The following is a 21,827-nucleotide window of genomic DNA, read 5'->3' as shown; positions in this document are numbered from 1 at the left end:
ATTTACAGCCTATCAGCTATGCTATGAAGGATCCAGAAGATAAACCAGATCCTTGGCTTCCCTAATCAATCAAGTGCAGGCTGGGAGTCAGGGAAAAGAGGGGAAAATGAGTATATATTTGTGTCAGATACATAAGCTAAGCACCTAAATCACAGAGTCAATTAACTTCCTGTGTTTAGTATCAGGCAGTAAACAGCTTTTGCTAGTGTACCTTTGGTGCATATACCCTGCCATCATTCCTTACTAAATGTTAAAGAAAATTTAGAAAACTTTGCAGTTTCAGGTTTTCAAGTACATTTTCACTATTAATCTTCTATTCATAGGTCAGCATCTAGAACTATAGAATCTGTGCTTTACATCTGTTTTAAATGATTTAATGATGTAAAAATGATTTAAAAGTTTTTCACATAACTAATTGTGATCTTGGCTGTCTTATTACTTTTTGCCTTAATCGTCCCTCAAAACTTCCTGTTTGAATGAAATGCTGAGTTAAAATAGTTCTTGAGTAGTGAGAGCAAACTTAAGGTAGGATTTTTCTTTCCCTCTGTAGATGGAAATTCCTTCTGCTGGCATTGTGAACCGGTACATTGCTACTCAGGGGCCTCTTCCACACACATGTGCACACTTCTGGCAAGTAGTGTGGGACCACAAATTGTCACTGATCATCATGTTAACAACTCTCACCGAACGAGGACGGGTAAGTGCCCAGGTTCTTTGTATGCTGAAGAAATGTACTGTACCTTTGAACTTTTTTCCATTGTTATGGTTAAATAACCCTAAAAGAGGCCAACTTACTCTGTTGAATCATCCTTCTGAAGGCTAGGCTTTCTGAATTACTTGGAGGGAAGAGTTAGTCCTCATTCTGCTTTTTGTTATGCTGCTTTGCAAACAAACCAGCTGTCTGCATTCACTCTGTTGTGCTGATCAGACAAGTACTACGTGCTGTTACTTTTCCCCCTGAGTATTGGGCTCCATGTGTCAGTTTCTCTCCAAAAGATTCAGCAAATGTCTGGAAGCATTGAGTGGGTCGAGCAAACCTTGTGGTCCAGCTGTAAAAAGAAGTCTGCCATTGTGGTATTTACTAGCGATCAGAATTTAGCTTGCTTATTTTTATTTACATCTCAGGTTCTTTCCTAGAATTGCTCTGATAATTCTTCTAATTATGTTTAGATAAATTCTGTCTGTCCTTGAATTTTGGAATAGTATAGTGAAAATCTGGTGTATTTTGACTTAACGTGTCCTTTGTAGTTTTAAGATAAACTTTTTAGATTAAGTGGAAGGTTTGAAGTGGTTTTGAAGTTTTAGAAGCTGAAAACGCAACAGTTGGATTTTTTAAGAGGTGGAGAAGGTGATGACTCCTGTGTGCCTTCACTGTAGCCTTTAGCTGTATTTCCTGTGTGATCTGTCCTACACTATGGTTTATCTGGCACCCCAGTCAAAACCCAGTGTTTTTAGAAAGCAAGGGAGTGAGTATTTGAAGTCTTAAATAGCATAAAGATTGAGATGTAAGGAAGGACAGGTAAGCAACAATTAGGTTCTAACTGCAGTCAGGTTATGTAGTTGCTCATGGAAGCAGACATCATTGAACATCACCTGACATAAATATACTCCCTTCATCTTTTGATTGTATTGGTGCATTCATTTCCTTGTATTGAGGAGAAACAGATTAGTAATAGTCTGGAGTTCATCCAGTGAGCTGGAAACTTTAAGGCAATTGTTGATATCTTCTAATCATCCTGCTGGTACCTTTGCACACCAGACACTTTTTATGAGCTTTGTTTGCTTTCAGAAATTATTTAGATTTGCTCAGTTTGTAGCTGAACTTTCAGAGACAGAAAAAGATGTATGTTCTTGTCAAGAATATCCCCATTGGCAAATGCCAAACCTTTTCCCAGTCCCTGGAGGTTTTGCATTCCGGACTATCTCTTTCCAATGGTGTTAAGATTTGTACAATGGAATTTTTTTTCTCCACAGTACTGTTCATTTTTTTAGAAATAAGTACGTTATTTTGGCTTAAATTTGAAGGGGAAAGTATTTAAGATAAATTACCACAGTAAAAATTTCAGGCACGATGGTTATAATTTGGATTTCAAGCCTCTGAAAATTGAGCCCTATTAAAGGTAAAATTAAGAAATTTTAACTTTTCAAAAATTCCAGCTCTTGCTACTCTGTGATTTAAGTTACGTACAAAAACAGCTTTGAACTTTGGGCAGGTTGCAGTGTCACATCAAAGTTTTGATTATTTCCACAGGTGGAGATTCCACATTCTCATAGGGCTTCTTGTTTCTCTGCTCGTCCTTGTTTGTGGAATTTCTTTGCCAACATCTAGTCAGAATTTCCCTTGTTGCTTCTTTACAGTTGCCTCTTGTCCTTTCATCGTTCACTTTCAAGAAAAGTGTGGCTCTGCCTTTGCTGTAACCTGCTATTAGATGGCTAAAGTTAGGTACAAGTTTAACCCCTGCACTTCTTTTCTTAAGACAGAATAAATCCATCTATGTTCTCCCACATTATGCCTTGAGAAGTCATTCTAGCAATTACAGATAAGCAGCAGCAGACAAAGCATCGTGCATCCAATTTACCTGAATATTTATTATAAATCACTAAAACAGAAGTTTATGGAGAATTTAACCTATTTTGTCCTGTTATTTTTCAATTTGGATGAAAAATATCCCACCAGCAAACCAGAACAGAATTTATACTGCTCTTTGAATTCCCTGAACCACGACATAGGAGGGAAGGCTGGAAACAGAAGGGCTTGTATACAACTGTCTTGGTGTGTGCCTAATTTTCTTTACAGACCAAATGTCACCAGTATTGGCCTGATCCACCAGATGTAATGGAATATGGCTGCTTCCGTGTCAGATGCCGCTCTGAAGACTGCACGATTGCTTATGTTGTTAGAGAAATGGTCATTACAAACGTTGAGGTAAATGCCCCTTGCCTTTAATTATCCTCAAACAAGCTGAATGAATACATTTATAGATGTTTTATATATTATGTTTATTTTATTTATTATTTTATTTATAGATTCGTGTTTGACAATGTATATGTCTGTGTGTGAATATGCATATGTCTATATATACACACACATTTTTTAACATAGAATATGTGTATATTATATGGATCAACATGATTATTTCTTTAGAGCTTCTTCAAAGACACACTGTTTGAAGTTCTATAATATATTATGCTGCCCAGGTACTGCAATAAGCATCATAAGGAAGTTTAGTGCTTTTCTCTAAATAGTTTTGCAGTCACTGACTCCTCACAAGTACTTTAATTTATAATGAGAGTGTTTTCCTAAGTAAATCTGCTCTTTCAAGGATGAAATATGGGTCACTTGGTTAATGGCACATGCAGCTAGAACAGCGAATAAAGAAGTAAAGTGTAATAAAGTTGTTTTGAGAGAAGATGCAGAATCTCACCAGTTCCTTTTCATTGTCTTTAGTCAGATTTTAAAAAAGAAAAAAATCCGTATGAATCTCAATTGAAATATGCTCAATTTATGAAAGATACATATATTCCATAGCTCCTAGTACTTTCATACTAATGTCTAGTGAATCAGAAAGCAAAGAGAAGGCAAAACACAGCATGTTATCTTGTGTTGTGAAATCTGTGTTCAGGTCACATCTAGACTTCCCACAACCTGATTGATAGGGTTTGAAGTTTGGTTTTTGTTTCTAAATTGACCTGCATTTCTTATATGTTTCCCTTCTTCCTCTCTTTTCCAAAATTCTATGGCCAGAGATATTTTTTTTTAAAAGATGAAGGCTCTGTGCTATCATGTGTAAGAAATCACTGTATACTGACCAAAGGCTAATTTGTAGTCAGTCTTTTAAACTTCTGTATAGTTAAGGAGCTTTTACTGTTACCAGAATTTCTAGTAGTAATATTAAGTAGTAAGCAAGGAAAAGGCAGTATCTGTTTTGAAATATAACACTGAATTCATGTTCTTACAGCAAAATGACCAATCCTTTAGTCTCATACCTTTGTAACTTGACAGTCTCTTGAGAGTGCATCCAAATTTGGTTTAGTGTGATTAAGTTTTCCTTTGCAGGCATAAACATGTGAGATGTCAAATGTCAGTACTTAAAGGTCATTCAGTTAAGACAGTTTATAGTATTTCTGTTTCTAAGGTATGAGAAACCACCCAGTCAGGGAGCAGCATACTTGTTTCTGTATTTTGGCCAAATAATCTGAAAGTGATAAACTTGAATGGCAGCACAGAAGAAATTACCCTTATAAAAGCAGTACTACAACTATATATACACAAAGTTTTGGTGCCTATCACTCAAATTATTTGTAACCTTTCTAAGTCTCATAAAATGAAGGCTCAATTTCTTGCCTTTTCTTTTCAAGACCAAGATTGAAAGCTATACTGTAACACTAAGTCTGGGGGGCTTTGAGGTTGGTTAAGGCTTTTTATTTTTTAGAAAAAGCTTCAGAACACTTTGAGGACTAGAGCAAACAGACTAAAGGAAAGAAATTGTGTAGCATGAGTGCAGACTTCATCACACAGTGCACTATTTTGTAAAACAAGATACATATTTCTTTATAATCCTTGGCAAAATAGCATAAGAAGCCTGAAACAAATTTTCATTGAGCTTCCTTTAAGATAAATGCCTTGCAATGTATGATTGGCCATTAAATATCACTGGTTTTGAATCATAAAGAGCCAAAGAACAAAATTAAGTTAGAAGTGTTACGGCAACTGTATACAGCAGCATAATGATGTGTAAACGGTTGTCCAAGAAATGCCAAATGCCACTTGCCAGAGTATCTACTCTTGAGAAACGGGGCCTTAACCCTGATCATTCAAAGCTCAAAGACTCAGCTTTCAAGGTATGTTTGTGAAGCATACTGGCAAAGAGCACACCTTTTCCTGCTTAGAAGATAAAAAGATCATTTCAGGGTTAATGTAGTTCTACATTGTGATCTTTTTTATCTCATTATTGAAGATTATGTTATAACTTGTGTGAAAAAGGACATTAACTGAAACATTGAAATGCAAAATCAATTGCTTGGTTTTTAAGAAAAGTAAGAACTAAGGTTGACATTTCAAGTTTAAATTTCCTTCTTTCTATATGAGTATTATGATTATAAGCTCTGTGTATTGATTTTATGGAGAGCACACAAATCTTTTATTAATCAGGGAGAGTCTGTCGTTTAAGGAGAATGAAACAAGGAAGTTTGCCTTTTGGTATAATTATAATAAGCAAGGCTCCAAACTGCAGAAGGATGAACAATGGATATTTTTGTGGCTGAAGGTCTTGACAGTACAGCTGTATTACAAGTGTTAGAGCAGCCGTTTGAAGCATTACCTGTGACAGGCCTATTCTTTGTCAGGAGTTTCAGCCCCAAGGACAGAGTTACCAGAAAAGATCATGTGCTTCTGAGCAAAATCTAGGATGTTATCTTGACCACAATGAAGCTACTGCTGCAGTTAGATGTCTTGCCCAGGAGGGGTATGGACAAGTACATAGTTTTGTTGGAGATTTTTTTGCTGAACAAATTTGCTGTAATGACAATAACCATTATCAGAAGCACAAGAACAAACAGCTGGGGAAAAACATAATGTCTTAGACCTCTGTAGCTCCTTATTAAGTAAATCTGGATCAATGCCACAAAGAAGCTAAATGTTGGCCAAAGGGGTGACAAATAAACTGGGCAAGTCACATAATCCTGAAGTGTCACTGGAGTCTGTTGTTTGGGCCAATTTTTTTGAATCCATAATTTTTAAACTGATTTGGAGAAATGCCAAATACATTAATTCCATTGAAATCAGTCCACATGAATTTAAAAAAAAAATAATAATTTTGGAATAGCAAGGTGTACAAGGTCAAGTTACGCAAAAATAGCAACCAAGCCATAAGCAGCTCTTGCTGTCTCACTTTCTCCAAGACTCATAAAACAGGACTAATAAAGTCTGATTTTTATGAAGAAAAATTATGCATTTATCCATCATTAGGAGGACTGTCATTGAAAACCTCAGTGTAAAAGGAAAAACTTGTGGAAAAAATTTAAACTGAGTTGCAGAGAATAGTGGTTTGATGAGTAACTTGACTATCATGAGAAGTTACCTCTTTTTTTCCATTACCAGGTTTGTAACAAAGGAGCAGCATCTGGGAGGAATAGTGTTTAAAAATAAGTATTGCTAACAGAACATGTACTATAAGGCTAACTATGGAACAGTAACTACAATTCTAGCATTTTTTTTCTTGTGTAAGTGCTAGATTTTAGTAAGTGTGATGGTCTTTTAATGGAAGTTATTTCCATGTGGGGTGTTGTTTGGCTGACATTTTCTGAATTTGAAAACTGACTTTCACTAGACTTCAAGATATAATGTTTTTAAAAAAGCCAAAAACCCTGCTAAAAATAGCTTTAAAAAATCTGGACTTCATCAGAGTACTGCTTTGATATTTTCCGCATGTGCCATAAAAGCTTAGACATAGAAAAACTAGTTCTAACATAAATGAATATATTTACTGTTTACATTAGGTTTAAATTGCTAATAAAACATAAAGCGTTTTAAAATACTTGTGCCTTTTGAAAAGCAAGTGGCAGAATAGTCAAGTTTCAGCATTTTGAATCATCTCAGAAGAGCTCAATAAAAGAATCAAAACTGATCATTTTAAACCACAAATAATTAGAAAGCTACTCTGAAGCTTGAGGCATACCTGGAATAATTAACACCTATATTGGTCTCTAAAGATGATTAGGGCACATAACAGAAATTGAAGATGCTTACAGCAAAAGCAGCAGCTCTGAGAACTAAGTGCATGTTCTTAAAGTATTCTCACTCTGAATAATCTTATGTAACATGCTTTCTCTACCTAGTGTCTGTAAACTATTTAACTTAATGCAACTCGCTGTATTTGAGCCTGAAGTGCTGATAAGTAAAAATTAAGTTAATTCTTTCATTTGTTCTGAGCTTGTAAAATGACTTGTTGCTTCTACAGATCACTGTCAGTGTTTCTCAGGTGTGCCACTGGCACTTGTCCAGGTTGTATAGTTTTAGTTCTTGAAGCACATGGAAGACAACTGGATACTCAGTCTTGGATAACTTTCAAATTAATCAAGTCTTTGTTTCACCAGGATGTTGTAATTCAAACGTCTCTGATTTAAGAGAATCAGCTCAAACTCTTCTGTGTAATTGCTGCTTTATCTCATTTCCCTTTTGAAGAGGTTCTGATTAAGCATGTGCAGATTTTCAAAGGAGGACTTTTTAATGACATTTTCTAGACATGTTTTTGTATTTTTTTCAATCTGTGGCATTTCAGAAAAATGCGAACAGTAATCATTTGATCAAAGTCAACTTTTTCTGCTCAGCACAGCTGGGTAGCATAAAGACATGCATGCTTTTTCCTGCAGAGATCCTGGTCATTGTGCATCTTTTGATGACATGGATGATAGATCCCAATGCAATTCGTATTACAGCGAGCTTGGTTATTACTGTTAGATTATGTTGTCCACATGGGCCTTATGTTGGGTCTTTTAATTGTTGATTGCTCACGCTCTGCCTTTAAGAAGCAAAGTATGAGCTGTGTCTTCTTTCTTTTTGTCCCTGTGGGCAATTGTAAATTTCTGCAATTGCTTTGACGGGAATAAATGTATTTTCTAAGACTCTACTTAGTACATAGGTAGTACTTATTCTATCTTTTGTGTCCTACTAACCTGTTCCCTGGGAGTGGAACATCTTCAAGTGGGAGGAGAAAACAAGCAGTTGAAGACATTTAAAACAAGTCCTATATTTCAACAGTTGTGAGCATAAGAGAAAAGGGGGAAAACCATTTAAAGTCACTAACATCACAAAAACATTCCTGTGTGCACCACTGGGGGAAGGCCAGTTTTTATAGACTAATCCAGTGCTAAAGGAGTTTTATTTTAGTAGGGTGTCAAATGTTAAGTCTGGTAATGGACATAAATTAAATGTAGGTATCAGCTTAACTATTGCAAAACATGTGGAAGGAATAAAGGAACGTAAAGACTTGTCTCAGTTTGTAAAGTGTGAGATCCTTGCTGCGTGATGCAGCAGAGCTCACGAGCATCTTAGGACTTTTCCTTCCCACCTTAATCATTAGTTACATCTGTAACACATCAGTTGAGCCCAATCTGACTGCAAAGATGATTGAGTGATTTCATAATCAAAGTTAACAAAAAGCTAAACGGAAAGAACTTCTGTAAAACCGTGGGGGTTTTATGTATAATTGATTCAAAAAAAGAACTCTTTGTATAACAGAACCTTTTAACTAATTATATTGCTTCCATACAGAAATGTATCCTCCTGTGGATTGTACAGATGTCATTCATATATGTACAATGAGCATGTATGTATGAATGATACATATATTTTTTTTTTTTCTAACAGAAACCAGATTTAGCAAGTGTTGCAGGCAACTTCATTATTCCTGAATCTCTAAGTGTTCACAGACATTTACAATAGATTGTAGAGCCCTAAACCCCTGTTATATTGGTATGATTCTCAACAGTTCTGCTGTTCTCAGTTGTTTCCCAACCAGTTCTAAACTATTGTATAGTACTATCATACTTATGTCTTGTAGCATTTTACCTCAGGTTGAATCAATGATGTCAGAGTATAATGGGTCAACAGTCAATAAATAAAAAAAATTAAAATCTTTAGATTGCAGAAGTTAAACTTGATACCTCATTTATTTAGAAAATGCTATGTTTTATGAATTCTTTCAAGAGTTACATGTCCATATTTCACACTTAATTTTAAAATCACATTTTCTATACCATCTGTCTCTTACCATATCTGCAGAAAACACTCGCTGTGAAAAATTTTACTTGTATCTAGTAAACATTAATACAGGAGTCATAACACTGGACATTTTTTGAAAACTTTACTGTATTTTAGACAGAACAGCAACACACCGTCACCCATCTCCAGTACGTAGCTTGGCCTGATCATGGCGTTCCTGATGACTCCATGGACTTCTTGGAGTTTGTGACCTGTATGAGGCCAAAGAGAATAAAGAACGAGCCAGTTCTTGTACACTGCAGGTACTTGGGTTTTAAACTTCTGATTATAGATATGCTTCAGCCTTAGAATAAGCATTTGATGTGAAACATTTATCTGCAAGACAGGAGATTCCTTGAATTAGATGAAAATTTTAAACTGTAAAATTAGGTGTGAATTTTACTGCTGAAGACAGAAACACTGATGTTATGTCTAAAGGAAGAGTTTACTTTGTCTCCCTTTCTCCTGCAACCTTTAGGTGAAATGGCTTAGTCACATAATTATCACAGGTCTGATAATCTGCAATTTATTTTTATTCTCTGGTTTTTATCCTCTACCATTGTTGTAATCTCGTTTTGAATGCTACTGCAAAATTTTTTTTCCAGCTGTTCAAGTGTGCATCATAAAAGCAGTCACTTAGCTCTTACCTTTTTTAAGACAAAAATACCAAACCAGTACAGTTTGAGCAGTTATAATTGTTTAAAAATGCATTTACTTTAAGTGAGGTTTTAGTTTTATTTATATTAAAAAAACTTTTCTTTTTAGTAGTTGCCAGAAAATATTACTGAAGTTGCTGTAAAAATAAACTTTGCACTCTCTTTGAATTTTACTAGGATCTTCCTGTTATTTCCAAGGCTGTTTAGCATCCTACTGTTAAGACTGTGATATGAATCTGGTACATTGCAAAAACCTCATTTTATAGACTATTTTCCTGTTGCATTTCACAGCGCAGGAATCGGTCGCACTGGTGTATTGGTCACTATGGAAACAGCCATGTGCTTAATTGAAAGGAACCAACCTGTTTATCCACTGGATATTGTACGGAAAATGCGAGACCAGCGAGCTATGATGGTGCAAACATCAGTAAGTGAAGGAGAGAAAGCATTATTTTCTGTATATATACTGCACTTGTCAAGTTATAAAACAGGTCCAAATTTTTTTTAAAGGATCTAGTAATATGAATCTTCAGTTGCCATTATACTTCAAACTTCATAAAGTTAGCATAATGTAGCATGGTGGCAAAGGCTGCTTTGCTAGTGAGGTATGTATTTACCTAATTTGTAAATATTTCTTGTGTTGCCATGAAAAGATAATTGTTTTCTATACATAGCAAGTAGTTAGAATGCCCAAAGTCAGACTTGTATTGATCATCTGTTCGCAGTCCTTTGTCTAAATTCTCCGCAAGAAGCTAGAATAAATTTTTGCTTTTCATTCTAGTACAGAACATTATAGGAAGTTATTAAACTGAAGGTAAAATCAAAGTGGTTTTGGCCTGGTTTGAAAAGCAGGAAGTGGCTTTTCAATAGGTCACTTTAGAGTAGAAATTCTGGAAGAACCTATTATGGATTTTGTTTTTTAATTTTGCCACTACCCAGTTTGAAAAAACAAAGGGCAAGTTGTGTAGCATCTGTAACTGAAACATGAAAGTAAATGGTGATTTTAAGATGAAAGTGGCTCAAAGACAACTTGAGATCATGAGGGCAGTTTTGTGTCAGCTTTGGAAATGAACATATTGATGTTAGAGACCAAGGATGAAGGATGAGAGATTGTTCTTTCTTTAGGAGAGGCTGGATGACAAGAATTCTAAGTGTGGGTTATCTTGGAGAGCTAAATGCCCTATGAGAAATGAAAGTAAAGGGGTTTAGACACAGAAAGCAAATAGTTGAATTGGGTGTTTCCGTCTCATCTTCCAAAGAAAATGCCTGAAATGCATTGAAATCAAATCCATTTGATAACAGAAAAGTTAACTTAAGAAGACAAATTCTATTCATTAACAGGTTAATGACTGCAGGAATGAGCATTATGACTAGATGTGGGGGAAATCTTGCATCACCAAAGGGCATAAAAGTGTCAGGACCTCCAGCTGCCTGTGTACCATTAGAGTACTCAGTGAGCAGTTTGTCTGTGCATGCTGCTGGGACTCGTGTCCATTGCAGCAGGAGTGCACTCTCTGGAAGAGGGTCAGGACTGTATGGTTGACAAGGGAGTTGTTTGGAGGGTCCCCTGCCTGTTCCTTGCTGAAGTGGAAGCTGAGCTGATGACAAAGGTTGTAATAAGATGAAGAATACTAGCTTCAAGTTTAAGGAAGCGGAGTGTTAACTTCTGGAGTTTCACCTGTCTACAGCCCTCAGTTTCTATAATTACCCAAGCAGGTTCAAGCTTCAACATTCTAGAGGTGGTCTTCTGGCAAGCTGAAGTTTACTTCAGGTTTTTACATCTGATTCTCAAGAAGAGGACTGAGTCCCTTTTGTTACAAGAGAAATCAGCCAGAATTCTCCTTTCACTCCACACTTTGACATAACTGAAGAATACAGAGAATAGTAAGAAATACAGCTACGGTCAGACACCTGGTGTGGAAAATGAGTATATAAAATAGGATTCTTTACCTTGCTTGCTGTGTTACAGTTTGCTGTCAGCACAATCAGGAGAGGGATGATCTGTAGCAGCAATACACTGAAACTAAATTCACTTGTTATTTCTGAAGTAGGCAGATACTATTGTGAAAAGCCAGCGAGCAAATTGGCGTACTGTCCTGTAAATGAGACACAGAAGCAAGCACTCAACTGTGAGAAAACAGAATACCAAGGTGCTGCATGTTAATATTTCGATCTATCCTGGGTGGTCTATCACATTCCCATGCCTGAATTCCAGCTAGCCTCACTGCTCATTTTTGATATCCCGCTTAGGGTTTCTAGGAGAAGCCATTAGAGATTATTCAGTTGTAATATGGGGATTGTTCAGTTTCAATAGCCTTGCCTAAAGCTTGTTCAGCTGCCCTGTGGGGATTGTATGTGTGCTCCAATTCTAAGGTGATACAATTTGCCAGATGAATGCTGTGTGTTAATATTGGGCAGGGCATACTCAATAAGAATAGACCCATCAGAGCTATTACCTGGTCAATTTAGTGTCTGTTGTTAATCATGTGAAAGCTGTAGTTTCTCAAAGACCAGTAATTTGGTTACTAGGAACAGCAAAACAAAAGCTTCAACCAAAATGATGAAGGTATAACAAAGTTGGTGTAACTGTATGGCCTTTCATTTAAAAAAGAAAGATTAACCATTATGTTCCTATAAAGAGAAATTAGATATCTAAACAGTGCAGAATAGTGCTTAGGATATACATAATAGTACTAGCTACCATCTGAGTAAGCAGTAAGAATACATGCAACAGATAAGAGCAGAGAAAACAAGTAGTCAGAGATTGAGTCAGAGGAAGCAATGCTGAAGCACTCATTCTTTTATTTGTTCAGTAACTTGATCACACAAGTTAACAGAAGTATTGAACAGAGAGCTAAATACCACACCTGGCTTTTTCAGGCAGTAGAAATATGGAAATGACAATAACAATGAAAAGTCAAGGTAATTAAGAAATAAGAACAAAGTGATACTGAAGGTGGGAGTAATTGACTGAAAGGTTGAAAGTAAAGCCAGGAAAATCGAGATGAAGAAAACTCATTTCCACCTTCCTGTTTCCCTTCAAGTTTTTCTGTACTTAAAGGAAAAAGTATTATGTTATGGAGAAGAATAACTTTCCTAACTGCTGGTATTTAAAGGCAACCTAAGATCATTCACAGTCCAAATGTTATCTTTTAGCCCTGCCCTTTGGGAGATAATGGGGGAATGTTTCCAGATGCTTCTGAAGAGTTGGTGGGAGCTGACAATACAAGGGCAGCTGGGAGAACATTTCAAAGATGGAAAAAGGGATTTAAAAAATGTGAAGCTGTGCTTATCTGAATATACGACATGGAACTCTGGAGAAAAGTGTTCATTTGGGGTTTTGACAATATTACTTTCACAGAAGAAGTGAGGATGCTTTGATCTTTGCAAGTTCTTTTAAATTTCAATCATCTTGTGTTCTCAGGATTGTGTTAGTCATAAAAATTTATTCAGGCTACCAGGATTTTTAGTTCTGCACTAGTCCTATTAATAATGTCTCCTTGTATCACTTTTTAGGAAGAGGCTTGCAGGCTAATTGTTCTTAACAAATAGTTACATCACAAGGTCATGGAAGAAATATTCTTTGTAATAGTATAATGCAGAAGAGCAACTCTAATTTGTGAAGATTTTAAGATCTAATTGAGATAAAAATGTTGAGCGAGAGAAGAACTAATGTGGGTACTGATCTTCAAAAATATTAATTTGATCCCCTTCTGTTACAAAAGGAGATATGTGGTCTGATCAAAAATTGAAAATTAGGTGAGTCCGCCTGCAGTACTGTAGGTGGTTTGGGAAAAAAAGTTAGGTAGCTGCACCTATATATCCTATATGGTAACTTTAAATGAGGTCTTGGTCACATAACTTGAATGTGCCCAGTAATATGTAACTGCAGCATTGGCAAGCTCAGAATACTCGTAATAACCAGATAACTACCAAAAAAACCCTGCAATAGATGACATGTATAAAGAAGGCAAATATCAAGTTAAACTTAGTCAGAAAGATACACATAGTTTTTATAAATAATTCCTATTCCCTGAAAATTAAGCACATATTCCTTTAATTTTGGGGACTTTTTTGTTTTCCTTGGTGTGTGATTTTTGATGCTTGTCCTTTAAGGAAGAGTAAATGTCAGCTTTGTTTACTGTGAACACAGACAAGAGAGTAGGATTTTCTCCTCCCATCCTTGTATCTCCTCTCCTGTCATTGCTCAGGAAAAAAGGAAGCTGTGGAACTGTTAGTCCAATTCAACAGTACTGTCTAATCAGCAGTTTAAGTGAACATCCATAAATGTTTTTGTGTTTTCTTTCCTATGCAGAGTCAATACAAATTTGTTTGTGAAGCTATTCTTCGTGTTTACAAAGAAGGATTGGTTCGACCACTGGATTCCAGTTAGCACAGCAGAGAAGGATGAATTCTTTTTTTGCCTAAAAAAACTGCTCTTTAAGTAAAGCAAGGGCTCGTTTCTAAAAGCAACTGGAATGGACTAGAAGCCCATGAAAAGACAGATGAGCACATTTGAACTGTGGCACTTTAAATTTCTCAAGAAGATTGCTAAATCATGTACAGTATAACAAAGTCACATAGATAAATATATGACAGCAATTGTGTGTAATATGCTTTATTCACATAGACAACCATAAACAATCATGGAAACCTTAACACATATCTTTTACTGCCTTAAAACACCCTTTACTTTGGAAGTTACAAAGTTCCTTGTGTTTCTTTTGAAATAGCAAAAAGAAAACTCCTATTATTGAAATGATTCAGTTTAAGAAGGTATTTAATGTATTTGTATTGTATAAAAGTTCATTGAAGGTGAATATTCTTATTGAAGGTAATGTTCTTATTGGGATACTAAATATCCATGGAAATGTAACCTTGACTAAAAGGCTGACAAAGAGCTTTAAAGGCTAATGCATAACTACTGTACATTGAGCTGGAGAAATTTAGTATTCCCTTACCGTAAATCTATTAGTGAGTATGCCAGCTGTTATAATATGCTGCTTAGAAATCACATCTACTGTATGTGATGTGAAAATAATGCTGCATTTAGGCATTTTATGCAGATGGTACAGTCTACATCTTCTGTTGATCAGTTTTAGTAGCAACTTGCCCTTTTGACAGTGACCTACTTCGTAACAGTTTTAGTTATTGCACCCTTTTTCTTCTTCTGCTGTCCACCTCCTTTATACTTTTCACTGCTGTTTCTATATGTGGACTGAAAACATTTTAACTTAAAATGAGGTTTAATTCTCTGTCATGTTTGTTTCCATGTGTATTTATGAGTTCTCAGATGTAAATGTGGATTAACGTTGCACACAAGTACTAGACTTTTGAATTACTGTATATGCAAAGTAGTCTAATCCAATACTGGAAGAAAAATTACTACTGAACCCATCAAATATGTTGCTGCTATTTCAAGGTGTGAAGCTTACAAGGGCACAGGTGTTGCTAGTGTTCAGATGGTGATAAAGTGTTGACTTGCTGCCCTCCAGCAAAAGCACTCTTATCCAGCAAAACACGACTCCCTTTTGCAAGAGTTCTGCAGATTTACTGTGTTTCTTGCTTATACAGAAATGCAGCTAAATTCACCTGAAGATTTACATGGAAAGAGAGAATGAATTTGTACATTGATGAATAATTCACCCTAAGGTACACTGGTCTCTATTTCATTTCAGATGGGAGAATTGGAATTTCTGAACAATATAACCACATTTGTATAATGTTAAATTATTTTGTGTGTGCTTTTTGATTAACCTAAGATAGTTATTAATTTTTAATAGTGTTTAAAAATATTCTAAGGGACTGTTTAAAACTCTGTTATTTAAAAAATTAGTCCTAAATAAGGAAAAACTTTTATGGGGCATATTAGCCAGATGTTTATATGTATAAAAGAGAAAATCAGATAATTTTTTTTTTCAGAGAGATATATATGCACACACATATTCAGATGTATTTTAGAATTATGGTTTGTATTGTGGATATTATCATTTATAGCTGGAGTTTCATTATAGAAACTATCACAGCTGTACAATGTGCATCTCTCATGTTACTGGAAGATTATTTTTTCCCCAGGAGATAACTAGAAAGTGAATGTAGGATGAGCTATATTTCTATCTTGTCTTTTGCAGGCTTGGTCCTTTCTCCAAGATTACATTATTAGCTATAGCTGAAGAAGATGCCTGGTTACTATTTATTGATCAAAAGAGTTTTAATTGGGATGTGCAGGGTAATTGGCAACATGGAAAACTTCTTGGCTTTGTTAGGTTGAAGGGTGAATAGGTTTGTGCTCATCCTTTTACACTTCATTCCAAATTTCACTTTGACTGAAGTTTTTTGTAATATTTTGAATCACTGTCATCTTGCTTGATTGGGAATAGATTAGAAGGCAAAAGACCGTACCTCTGATTCATTCTTACCTTGCTAAATTGCATCAGGTATCTCAGTCTGTCTGTGAATCCAAATGTAAAATGATAGTGGACATGCACTTATTACTTGGGAAGCTTCTTTGAAAAATCCGTGTGGAAAAGTGTTGCACAAGTGCAGGCTGGTTGCTGCTGGTAGAATATTGATCAGTAAGAAAATCTAATGGCTCTTTCCTATGAAAGAAGTAGTGGGCAGTAAAGAATGTATGTTTTCTGGAAGGGTAACAAAAGTCTCCTCTTTGTTATGTGTGTACCTGTCTGTTAAAACCTCTCTTTTTTTTTTTTTTAAAGTTTTCCTGTGCCCAGGTCTCAGAGTCATCCCTTGCAGTTGGCATGACTTGCATTTAATTGTTTGTCATGAAGTGAAAAAAGGCAAGAAAATAAATTGTAAGAAAATATTTAGAGCATGTTTGTGACATCCGTGTCTTTCATGGAAGTACTCAGAGTTTCTTTGTGTTCAAGGTTATTCCTATATTCCAATTGCTATTTATGTTTCTTCATGTTGAGTATGTACTTATCAAAGCACTGTAAATGTATTTCCCATATAACTTCAGTCTCAAGATACATGGTATAGGCTTGACTTAGGTTAGTATGTGTGCATTTAAATGATGATGGTCGTATTGTGACAACAAATGCTGCTCTTGTTCTGGTAAACTAGGATGGGTTTGGTAATACCACTGGGGAGCTCTTGGATTTTAAAAGCTTGTTTGAAATTGCTGGCGATGGAGAGAATACTCAAAGCTGTATAAATAGTAATTCTATAAGGTTTTTTTTTTTTAATTACCCTAGAGGAAATATTAACTACATAAGTATCTTGTATATTGTGTCCATCTTTATTTCAGTCTTGCTGGGTTTTGCACGTGTACCTGTAGGGTCCATAGGGGAGAATTGAAGGGTTTTGTCTTCTCTCTGTAGTGTGTGATGACTTTGCACTGAATGAAGTATGCTTTAGATCTGATCTTGCAATGAAAGCATAATTATGAACACATCTTAACGCCAGCTTTTTTTTCCACAAAAATTAAGAAATCACGAAAATGTAGATTTAATTGATCAGTTTGGGGGGGTTTTGATGGGAGTTAAAATTTGTGACTATAAAGTTTTTAATTATCAAGTGATTGGCAAATGGCAGAAAATTCTGTGAAGGCAAGATTCTGTATAACCTTCATAGTTTAACCTTGATTTCTTCTGTGCTGGCATGATCATGAAAATAAGTATTCAAAATATCTGGTGTGGTGGTGGATGAAGAGGGAGCAATAAACCTTTGAGGTTTTCATCACTGTGAAATACACTACAGAATTAAACAAATTTTAACTTAGTGGCTTTATATTTGATATGGAAGTAACTAAACTGCCTATTCAGAGTGTCTTCAGAAATGTCACAGGGGACCACTTCTGCGACAGAGGTGAAAGGGACAGATCTTGCTATTTATTAAAAATAAGAAAAACAGTGCCCTAAAGCATGAATGCCTTTTGTGTAACCAGATGTATGAAATACAAATCATTAAAATACAACCAAACTTTGAAGAGTGGTGGTGTTTTGCAGAAAAAAAAAAAAAAATTGTAACCCAGGGGTTTGCTTTTAATTATCCTGTCTTTTAGGTGTTGCTACTAAATTATATGCAGTCAAAATGTACCCATGAATTCAGCAAAAAGTCTTCGTATACACTCAGTTATTTAACTGTTAGTTTTCCTTTTCTCCCTCCTATTTTCTACTATGCAGTACTTGGTTAAATATATATGTATTTCAAAAGAACTTTAGTTCAGAACTATCTAATGAACTATGCATTGGCTTTATTACAAGTAGAGTATGACACTGTTTTACAACAAAAGCCCCTCCCTGTAGGGAGTGTTCCTTGTGTCAGACTAAATGCGTAAATGTTGAAAATAGACGCGCATGGTTCATATTCAGTCAATTATAATTTAAACATAGTTATTTCACTGATAATGGCTTTATTTTCTATCCTGAAATGTAGCATTTAAGTGCAAGTTTATTTTACTCTTCCAGCCTTTCCAGAGAACATGTGCTGGGAAATGTTTGTATTTTGATTAGTAACCTGCAACCAGTCTGCTTGGTTAAAAACATTTATTAATTGAAGCTATGTAGAAGGTAAAGTTGTCATTAAATATTTTGTTCAAAGGCAGTTGAAAGGCAAGTGAATGATTAATTCATTATATAAAAGACTGTTTTGATTATATGGGTTTCTTGCATTTAAGTTCTGACACTGATAGTGCTAAGCCATCTCAAATGACTGTCTAACCATAGTTTGTATTAACAGTTTAAATATAGCAGTCTGATGCAATATGATTTAGTTTTAGTGTACTTTAACACTGTACAAGCTTCAAACAGTAGTATCTACAATCACTGAAACCTGTCATTCTAAAGAAAAAAATAAGTTTCTCTGAATCAAAAGGAAGAAGTAGCACATAATACCAATAGATTTAACCATTTTTCAGCTCAGACTAACTCTGTGACAATAGAGTTCTTACCACTCATATAAAGAGCAAATGTGGAGGATCAATAATATTATGAAGAAAACAAATTATTTGGACTGTAAGAGACCAAGAAATATTGTCTTTTTTTTTTTTTTTTTAAGACAAATTCATCTCAAGAGAGGGCTGTGGGAATGGAGAGTAGAATGTGAGTTTATTGACTCTCCTAATTTGCTTGCAGACTACTTGGATAAGGCTCTTAGTTTGTGTGTTATTTTGGGCTTAGCTGCATGCTAACCTTTAATTAAAGTCATATTTAAAATATTAAAGAATTTATTTTAATAGACATTAGTGAAACACTTCAGGTTACTGTTAACTGTTCAGCTTCTGTTTACTTGGCTTTCATGATTTTGTTTCCTGCAATGTCATTGTTTTGCCTTATAAAATCACTTTGAGTTTTCCCACAACTGTAAAATTGGCTTTGTCTCAGACAGGTGAAGTGATGTTACGGTTGCTTAAGAAAGGATGTTTATTTTTCACCTGCTGAAGGGACAATATGATGTTCAGACCAGTCTCAACTGATCTCCTTTCTGAGTAATTTAAACACTGCTGCTAGCAGTGGTAGAAATCATAAAGATATATGGAAAAGCATATAAGAAATGTTATGTTCAGGGCAGATAAGACCTGGGTTTAACCGAAAAATTAAAAGAAAAAGAAATCAAACATTGTGAACATGAAAATGCTTTTAACAGATAAAGTAGGGGTGGGAAATGTATATTTTTTCCTCTTGCAGAACACTTCTGTGTTTTAAACACATCATTTCTCTTGGAGCAATTTCTTTGGTAAAGAGCCATACTGTTGGCCATGGGATTTAATTTTTGTCAAACCCACCTAGAAAGTAATTTTAAGTTAAACATTTTCCTCATTTACTGGTTTGTGCTCTTAAGCAACATTTTTAAAAAACTCTTAAATATTTTACTCTTAAAAACTATTTTAGCTGTTTTCATTTGATGCCTTTTTCTGAGACATAAATGAAACCCAAATGTGGCTGGGTGACTGGTGAGGTTACCCTGAATGCTTAAGAGGAAGCAGATGCTTTGTTAGAGCTATTAAACCCCTGACCTAACATCAGTTACCAGCTTATGCCAGAGTAGCATCATATTTCTTTTAGCCTTTTGCAGAATAAACATTTTGTAAATAGTCCTTGGAGCTTGCTCTCCCAAGCATCAGGAAGTCATCTTCCAGGTAAAATCTGAATCTTCAAGTAAGGAATGACTATTTACCAAGTTCTATGTAAAACATACCATTTAAAAGGAAAAAAAAAATTAGTTTTTCTGCAAAAATAAAAAGGTTAGCTGCTAGAAGTAGGTGCATCTTATCTAGTCAAAAAGCAAATTGGCTCTCAGCTAGTGTGCAGTGGCCACTAAAGCACGCAAAGTGCATCATGAGCCCAAATGCCTGATTGTTTGTCAACTTTCTTGCAAAGGGATGGTTGCAATCCTCATTCAGGAGTAAGGAGAAAGGGCTGCCTTCCTTAGAGAAGAGACTGAAATCCTGCAGAGTAAATCCGCAGCCTATATTGATCTTAGTGGGGATGTACTTGTATTACACAACTTGAGCATTCTAGTGCAAAGTGAGATCAGGCATATCTGTATGAGTTTGCATGAATATCGAAGCCTTCCCTTCATTCCAAAAAAAAAAGCTCAGTGTAGCAATGTTAATTGCAGTGGGCTTCATTTGCTTCAGCTAAGCAGTAGGTGAGTGTAGCAGCACTTGAGTTAGTCCTGATCAGTGCCCTTCTCATTCAGAGCTTTGCATACATGATTGAAAACTTGGGGTTTAGCAGGAATTAAATCACTGTCTGTAGAAATTAGGTGGGGAATTAGTATATGCACTCAAATGTAAATCTATTTCTAATCCAGATTTTGCAAAATAAATTACAAGTATCAATGCTTATGTTCCAGTGACCTGTGCAGTGAGCATTAAACATAATTTATTTAGGTTTTCACACTTCATTATATAACCTTAATAGAGAGTTACAAGGTATATAATGGGGACAGTCCTATAAAAGCTTTAAAAATCTGCCCACCGTTCATTCTAACAAATGATGTATTGGTTAAAACTGGCCTTGATTACAAGCAATATGGATGGAAATATGTTTATAGTACTGGAATAAATTGCATAACAGTTGGGAAAGATGAAGTTGTTTGGGTTTTTTTGCAAATTTTGAAGAAGATTTCACTATTCTGGTCTCTAAGTTTTTATTTCCATATAAGTTCAGTTAGCGTTTTTGTCAGCGAGTTTTGTCAGCAAAATCTTGGAAGGTAATATCCATTCAGGGACTCTGGCTGGGGTTTTTTAAATGGTCTTTTTTTCTTTTCCTGTAGCATTCTATAGTTTCTTCTAAGATCTTAGATGCCAGTGCATTAAGGAATAAAAAAATGTATTTGATGTATTTGGAAGGTAAGGAAAGAGATTATTTTGTATCCTACGTTGTACTTTTCTTTTAAATCATTTGAAATGTAAATTGATGTTGATATTACAAAGTTTAATTTATTGTTTAAAAGTGTAGACACCTCTTGAATGTATAATTTTTCTTTTTTATTTTTATAGGAATAAAGTATTAATGTTTTCAGTATAGGTTTCTTGGGGTTTGGAACTGTTTTGAACAAAAATATAGCCACCATTTTATGCGTATTGGTTATATGGCTAATGGTGAAATAAAGGATTTTTGGCTATATGGTTTTACTGTGCCTTCTTCAAAAAGAAAGTAAGAATTACATTTTTGACCTTTTTGATAGGAAAGAAATCATATGAGAAATCACACATGGATGCAGCTTGAATTTTATCTAAGCAATCAAGCTTGCATGGGAAGTGTCTGGTCTATATATATATAGATACAGCGTGTAATTTTTTTCATAAATACCACAGTAGAAAAAGTAAACCAAACAAGTCACAAATTCTTAGGAATATTTCACTTGCAACAAGTTTTATGAAAGAGGATTATCTTGATTAATTAGGTGAATACACCTTTGGAGTCATGTCATGAAAGACCACATAACCAATTTTTTGAGTGCAGATTTTCTTCTTTGCTTTTATGTATGAAATCTGCAGCCTATCCTTCCTTTGGGGACTTCATGTGTTCTCAGGATACTCACCAGGCATGTCTGAGTAATCTTCTACACCGTCTGTTGCCCCATGGTGGTTGTCACGTTTTCACAACAAATCGGAGCCCAGTGATGCTGTTCTTGAATTATTTCTGTATGCATGCATATTAAAATGCAAGTTTATAAGTTTCAAAATAGAGAACACATTGAATGCAACACTAACAGATGGATAGAGCACTGACCTGAAAATATGTTTGGGATTTTGTTAAGAACTGGGATGGTTGTTAGCCAGCACTTTTTGCTGTTTACAAGGCGTGGCTCTGCCTAGTGATTAGTCTTTTTAAGCTTGAGGCCAATCACCCTTTATGATGAAGTTATGAATTCAATGAAATCTCAGTGAAAGGAAGCACAAAGCCAAACCAATTGTCTGGACAGCTCGGACATGGGAT

General features: G+C 35.4%; 1 protein-coding gene across 3 annotated transcripts in view; it reads left to right on the top strand.

The window, feature by feature from the left end:
- Positions 1–21,009, top strand: part of PTPN3 (protein tyrosine phosphatase, non-receptor type 3) — a 165,221-nt gene extending 144,212 nt beyond the window's left edge. For all 3 annotated transcript variants that reach the window (XM_017739102.1, XM_017739103.1, XM_017739104.1), the window contains 5 exons: positions 551–697; positions 2,798–2,926; positions 8,879–9,024; positions 9,709–9,844; positions 13,733–21,009. In XM_017739102.1, the coding sequence (XP_017594591.1) occupies positions 551–697; positions 2,798–2,926; positions 8,879–9,024; positions 9,709–9,844; positions 13,733–13,810 (636 nt within the window). In that variant the 3' untranslated portion in view covers positions 13,811–21,009. The remainder of the gene's footprint in view (positions 1–550; positions 698–2,797; positions 2,927–8,878; positions 9,025–9,708; positions 9,845–13,732) is intronic.
- Positions 21,010–21,827: the final 818 nt, after the last annotated feature.

This window comes from Corvus brachyrhynchos, unplaced genomic scaffold (assembly GCF_000691975.1).
Source record: "Corvus brachyrhynchos isolate BGI_N302 unplaced genomic scaffold, ASM69197v1 scaffold7, whole genome shotgun sequence".
NCBI lineage: Eukaryota > Metazoa > Chordata > Aves > Passeriformes > Corvidae > Corvus > Corvus brachyrhynchos.
This window is presented reverse-complemented; position numbering and strand designations above follow the sequence as displayed.